Source organism: Catharus ustulatus, chromosome 4, assembly GCF_009819885.2.
Source record: "Catharus ustulatus isolate bCatUst1 chromosome 4, bCatUst1.pri.v2, whole genome shotgun sequence".
In the NCBI taxonomy this organism is placed as follows: Eukaryota; Metazoa; Chordata; class Aves; order Passeriformes; family Turdidae; genus Catharus; species Catharus ustulatus.
This window is the reverse complement of record NC_046224.1, coordinates 58,599,519-58,606,597: the sequence shown is the minus strand read 5'-3', so window position 1 is coordinate 58,606,597 and position 7,079 is coordinate 58,599,519. Positions and strand designations below refer to the sequence as shown.

The following is a 7,079-nucleotide window of genomic DNA, read 5'->3' as shown; positions in this document are numbered from 1 at the left end:
AGAGGCCACAGCAAATTAAAGACCATCTCTGAGGTTCCTTCAAGGCAAGATTTTCTATAAATTTTAAAAAAGAAAGATTCCCAAAAGTCTAGAGCATTATGTGACATAAAGGAATTGAAAAAGCTATACTTTATAGAAATAATATCCCTGTAAATGTCTGTAGTGAAAGAAAAGCTAGCTTCTTTTAAGCCTCTCAATTTCTATCACTTGCACTGTTGTCATCTGGAACTGTTAAACTCCAAATTCACTGTCAGGAAATGACCCACATGCACTGAGCCAGAGGTTGTTTTCCTGCCCCTTCTTTTGAAAAACTTTAGATTATTGCCCCTAGAAACACCACAATTAGTCAAAATATAAAGATTTCTATGAAGAATTTTAAGGGGAGGGAGGAAAAACATCAGCATCACTCTTCTCCGCTTCCTCCCCTGTCCCCAAGACTCATTCATGTCAGGTTTGCAGCAGGTTGGCTGTCAGGATGCTTTTTACCTATTCAGTCCTACTGGGCCACTGCCATGATTAATTTGGGGGCACAGAAGTGGCAAAGAGAGGTACTGTAAGCAGAAGTGAAAAATTCAAAATGTGCCACCCCAGCACCACAGGAGAAACTGGGGAGCTGTGTCCTGAGGCAAGACTCACTCATCCATAGGAATGTCTCATTCACAGGAATGAAGAACAGAGATCAAAATCAATCAAAACCGGAGAATGGGACAGTGAGTTTGCTAGCAAGCCCAACAGACAGATGGACATGTTCAAATCCATAAGGAGATAAAATAAATTAAAAAAAAGTCTCTGCCCTGCTACTCCTATCCCTGGATGGGAAGCCAGGAACTGCTGGGACACTTCAAGGGTTTCTTCAGTAGTGTGTGGGTTGTTCTCACATAGCCACACTTCTTGAAGGCACCTCTTCTTGTCAATATGTTTTCCTACACCAGAAGATTGTAAAACAGAGGGCTGATGGATTTCATATCTGCTTTTATCCCCATCGTGATTTGTGAATGCCAAAAAACAGATCTCTGGGATCCACTGGAGTACTCCCATGGCTGTGAGCTTTTTTACAGCAAAAAACAATAAAAGAAACAAAAGAAAAAGCAATCTGACCTATATTGCTGTGTTTGTTGTCTTTGGACTGCCTTTCATCAAGCAACATTCTTTGCTGTCTTTGAAAAGATCCCATGATTCCTAATAAATCAAATGATAATCTCAAACAGAAAGAAGGCCGACAAGCTCTTCTTAGATTTTGTTCTCAGTGGAAAACAGATTTTAAATATTGCTTCAGCTTCCCCTTTTCCTTTTCCTTTTCCTTTTCCTTTTTCTTTTCCTTTTCCTTTTCCTTTTCCTTTTCCTTTTCCTTTTCCTTTTCCTTTTCCTTTTCCTTTTCCTTTTCCTTTTCCTTTTCCTTTTCCTTTTCCTTCTTTTCCTTTTCTTTCCTTTCTTCCTTTCTCTTTGACCACAGACATCTTTAATACTCAGAAAAATTGCCCACTGGACTGATGCATCTCTAAGTTGCTGTTCTCTTCCTGGAGCGTGAAGGTACAGCTGTCCTATGACAACCCAAATCACTGCCCATGGGCTACCTCTTTCTGAAAATAATGAAAGAGGAAGAGAAGGAGGGGTCAAAAAGTTCTAGCTGCAATTTTTTTTTTTTGATTATTGGTTTTGGGATTTTTTCCTTTTTGTTCTCACAGTCACCTGCACAGTGTGCTTGATTTCTGTGTGAAACAGAAGTGGCCAGTGTAGCACGTGGTGTGGATGTACTGCTGGGATCCTCTGGCCAAGCCCAAGATGAAAATGAGGCAGCCCCAACAGCAGGGCCACCATGGGCCTTGGGGACCACAGGGTGCAGATGACAGCCAGGGAAGCTGAAATTAAGTGGGAGAGCTTTTCTTCAGGACTGACATCTAGATCCTGCAGAGCTATCACTCAGAAGGGAAGTGAAACCTGGTGAACATGGTATTGGACACAAAGGAAAGACATGAAAGCTCAAAAGGTATCCAAGAAAAAATTACTTTGTGGTTCTGAAACATTATCACATTTTTGTCTTACTGAGCCACAACCAGCTGAAGACCCAAGAGATTCCCAGTATCTGAGGGCACATTCTGCCCCTTCTCTGCCTCCAGGAGGGGCTAGACAGTGCAGTAAGTGTTGGGTCTGCACCTCTCAGCAGCTGGCAATGCACACAAGACAAGATTCCATTCAATAGCTTGAATATTTGTTATTTTTCATGTATATAAACCATGTAGGGTTGTGTGTTTGCATGCCTGTGGATCCACACATAGGTGCACTACGTCATGTTTATGCTTGTCAATTTTCTGCAAATGTAAATGTACCATGGAAGTGTTACCATGTGGAAACACAGAGAACTGTGTGTCCTGCAAGCCTTTTAAATATACTATAGCACAAATCGGAGCACCTTGTCTTTTAAGATCAAAATTGAGGGTGGTGCTAGGGAAAAGTGCCAGAAAACTTTAAACTGATCTTTTTCCTTTGCTTTTTTTGTATTTTTCATGAATGCTGGCCCCAAAATACATTTCTTCCTGTGGTATTTTGAGTGTCATCATATCACATGATGAAGGAGTATTACTGCAATCTATCTGTTGCCTTTTTAACCTGTAGAAGTGTCCTTAGCTGTTATATTAATTCATTATGAACAAGTGATAGCTTCAAACGTGAGAATAAAGAATTTGCATACCTGCAGAAAACCAGAATTAAAAGATTAAGTATGGCTATGCAAACCATTATTTCCCAGTTTAGAGCACCTGTTCTACTGATACCCACAGCACTTGCTGAAAAAAGAAGCAGGTGTGTTTCTTTCATGAAACTTTTCTAAAGAAGTCAGATTTAGAAATTGAACATATTTGATTTTATTTTGTCTTGGGATTTTATCTGATTTTTTTAACACTATAATAGAATGAACAACCTAGGAATGTGTAAGTCCTTCCTTTGACCTGTCAAGATAAACCTAGTGAATGACATTTAAAAAGGCAAGCAGTGCTCAGTGTGGCAAGCTTTGTCATTGAGTTATTCTTCCTTACAAGCAGGAAGATGGAAACAGTGATAGCAGATATGACTCAAGGCAAGTGAGGGTTGCAAATTTAGATCCTTTGCTGTATACAGACTTATATTAGGATGAAATCACTAGGGGTATAAATTCATTGACTTCATATTAAGACACTTTAATCTGGAGTTTAACGTGGCCTTAATTTACTGCAGTTTAATCCTCCCAATTTTCACTTTCTGCTGGGAACTTGTACTACAAAACATGAAAATTGTCATGATACTTAAGTGCTTTGACACTGTGTTCCAATTAGCTTGTCAAATGTAAAACTTAATTCTACAAGATTAATGTCTCTGTAATCTCAGAGGCTGCATTTTGGAATGTTTTAAAGTTGTAGCATGAAATAACAGTGACTTGGTGTCCTGTTTGGTGGGGGGCTTTCACTCAAGGAAAGAGACTCTCAGGACACTGTCTATGTTCTTTTTGGGTAAAAAAAAATATAAATGTACCATTGTTAGGGCCTGGAAGTTAGAGGCACTAAGAAGGAGGTAAATAAAATATGCATAACTCACAGACAATCTCTGTTTTCAGTAATCTGATACCCTGTCCACAAAATGTTTAGTTTTGCTACAGCAAATATCAAATATTGGAATACTAAATCCTTTGTCAGGCAGAAATAATCTAAATTTCCCCTAGTGTAGAGTAGCAAAAAAATATTTGAACTTAACCCTTGCCAGACTCCCATCCAGACTATTTCAGTATCTGGTTTTCTATAACCACAATTTTTCCTCTCTGCCTTTTTTTTTAGTATTTCCCCTTGGCTTACAGTCAAATATGGCTCTCAGGTAGTACAAGGCAATGTGAGCAATATCTTTTCCAGAAAGCAAACATCTTGTCCAGGATTCACCCAGAAAGGACATCAGTTTCACACTAAAGGCTTAGCAGAGCTTGATCCAGGTGGGTATGTCAGTCTATCTTATTCTTTTCCTCAATAAATTAATCATAGAATCATGTTTTGACAGGTCAAGAGCATGGTCATCTAATATTAACTGTTCATTCTGTGAAGCTTCAACATACCTCTTCATCTGTACATCCAACTTTAAGTGGATGTAGCCCTTCATTTTACATATAATAACATTTTTTCTATTCTTCAGCTGAGACCCTTTGATTGGCCACCATGGTGGCTGACTGGATGAGACCTTTAAATTTACAGCTTCTTTAGATATTCAGTCTTGCCCTGCACAAATAAAGTACAGAAAGGAAGAAAAGGCTGATGAAGGTAAAAGACAAATCCACAGGTTGACGTTATGTGACGAACAAAATGAACAAAATTGTCTCAAAAGCTTTGGTTTACATGGATGCTGAAGAAGTCTTGTCATGTAGCAGTCTGGACGAGACCACGTCTTTGATCTTGTTGTGATGAAGTAGTCACAGAACAAAAGCCCCTGGGAGGGGGCAAGCAGCAGACTTGGAACGATATACAATGATTACATGTTGCACATAAGTACACTTTCAGAGCTAATGTGGTTTTGGAAATGGTGGTGTCATAAACAACATAAAAACTTTCATCATTAATCTTCTTACATGACAGTGGCAAAATAGGTTTAGACAACTTTGAGCTTTAGAAAATTTCTGCCATGATTATGCAGTGACCTTCCAAACTCCTATGCCTCTTCCACAGTTATTATTAAAATTTGAAGGGTTTTTTTACCTAGATGAAAATGTAATAAACACACACAGGAAAAAAACCAAGGAAAAGAGAATGAAAAAACAAGTATTTTACACAGAATGACCAAAAATCATAGACTTTAAAGCCCTTCTGCAGAATACTCTCAGAAAGTAAGGAACTGTGCCTCCAGTCCACCTACTTGAATGATTTCTCAAGCATCCCTGTGTCCTAAAGATTTAATTTTATTTATTAAAAAAATGTTTTCAAGTGTGGTCCTCAGGGGTACAGCTGATTCTTCTTATCAGTATTTCCACTAACATCCTGGATTGCACATTCCATAGAAGAGCATAAAGTGCTATAGCATCGAGGGTTTTTTTAAATTTAATTTGGAACTTCTCCACATTTTCCGTAATTACTTTCATTATTATTTTTACCTTGTAGCTCCTATATTCTTGCAATGACACATAAGAAGGTGCTTAAAGGTCTTCTTGAAAGTGGCATTGCAGAGCGCGTAGCAGGCGGGGTTGATGGTGCTGTTGATGTAGCACAGCCAGTAACCTATGGTCCATACGGTGGTAGGGATGCAGGATGTGCAGAAGCTGTTGATGAGCACCATCACATTGTATGGGGTCCAGGTGATGATGAAGGCCAGGAGGATGGCCAAAATCGTCCTTGTCACTTTTTTCTCTCTAGAAGGGGCCGGTTTCTTTTTGGCTGGCTGCTTTGTCATCTTGACTATTTTCTGGGCTATGCTGTTCTGCTTCTCCTCTCCGTTTGTGCCCACAATCTCCACAGTAGTGTTGGTAGGGGCACAGCAGTCCCCCTTTTGGGACTTGGTTACTATCCTGATGCATGTCAGCTTGGAGTTCTCTGCTTTGACATAGTCTTGGGAGGCGGAAGCCTGTCTGGCATCTTTGGTAGCTTCATCCTCTTTCAAGTTGGAAGCAACCACACTGATGGAGGTGGAGTCATTGGAGCTCTCCTTTTCCCCTTGAACACAGTTGTTGGTCACAGTCTCTTCACTGGTTTTTCCATTCTGAATTTTGCTGTGCTCCAGCCCATCTCCGCTGGTCGGGATATTGTTATTGTTTGGTTTCACTATTTTACCTTGGACAAGGCTGGGGGAAACTGTTTCTTGGTTTTGAGTGGCTTCCTTTTTTCCTTTCTTTATCCGACTCTTACTGGCTCGAGAGATTTGCCAGTAAAGGATAGTCATGATGATAACAGGCAAATAGAAGGCTGCAATGGCAGTGCCAAAAGTGACAGCAGGGTTGGAAAAAAACTGGATGTAGCAATCCCCATCTGGGACAGTCCTTCCTCCCACAATGAATTGCCAGAAGAGAATTGCAGGGGCCCAGAGGATGAAGGACAGCACCCAGGCGGCTGCGATCATCATGCCAGCCATCTTCGTGGTCCGCTTCACGGGGTACGTCAGAGGCTTGGTGACACAAAAGTACCTGTCAAAGCTGATGATGAGCAGGTTCATTACAGAGGCATTGCTGACCACATAGTCAAGAGCCAACCAGAGGTCACACACCACAGGCCCCAAGGGCCAGTAGCCTATCACAGTGTAGAGGGTGTACAGGTTCATGGAAAAGATACCGATGATCAAGTCAGCGCAGGCCAGGCTGAAGAGGAAATAATTGTTGACAGTCTGGAGGTGCCTGTTGACTTTGATTGACACCATGACCAGGATGTTCCCAATTATGGTGACTAGACTGAGAGACCCTGCCACCAAGACGATGAACACTACCTCAACAGTTTTATAGGGGCTTTCCAAGGCCATCACATTTTCAGTGGAAGAGTTTATGTATGTTGAGTTATTCATTTTGCTTCCGATAACAGGATACCCAGTTACAACTTAAACCTGCAGAGGAAAGAAAAGAAAACGGATACCATCAGGAAGTTAGTCCCTTTGTCTTTAAGGAATGGATCCCCAAAAATCCGACTTGGCAAAAGTTTAAAGCTATAAGATGTATTTGGGAAAAACCAGTCAGCTTTGGCTGAAGAAACACCTTGCTGTGTGCAGTTTAGGAATAGCAGAATAGGCTAGCTCTACATATGTGAGAAAGGCACACATTTGGATCCAAAACTACAATTTTAAGTTCTCAGATGCATTTTTCTCTTTGTTATTTTTTAAAACTGATATTTACTTGAATATTTTGGAACTGAACCTGTATATTGTTTTCTTTCTTGCTAACAAAATAGTTCACTTTGCTCATTTCAAACCTGTTGGGGATTGTTTTTTCCTTTTTTCCCCCCTCTCCTCTCTATCTGGAATTTTTTCCCATTGACATGTTATATGGTTAGTAATAATTTAGAGGGAAGGGGGTTTGTACTCTCCATTTCAGGGAGAGACTCCTGCCTTTCTTAGGAAATACCTCTTTCAAGCCAGGACAAAACCCTATTCCAAAG

At 40.4% G+C, this 7,079-nt stretch overlaps 1 protein-coding gene across 4 annotated transcripts in view; it reads right to left on the bottom strand.

The window, feature by feature from the left end:
• Positions 1-1,669: 1,669 nt before the first annotated feature.
• CHRM2 (cholinergic receptor muscarinic 2) overlaps positions 1,670-7,079 on the bottom strand; it is an 87,606-nt gene continuing 82,196 nt past the window's right edge. For all 4 annotated transcript variants that reach the window (XM_033057976.2, XM_033057974.2, XM_033057977.2 and 1 more), the window contains one exon: positions 1,670-6,531. In XM_033057976.2, coding sequence (XP_032913867.1) covers positions 5,095-6,492 — 1,398 coding nt within the window. In that variant the 5' untranslated portion in view covers positions 6,493-6,531 and the 3' untranslated portion in view covers positions 1,670-5,094. The remainder of the gene's footprint in view (positions 6,532-7,079) is intronic.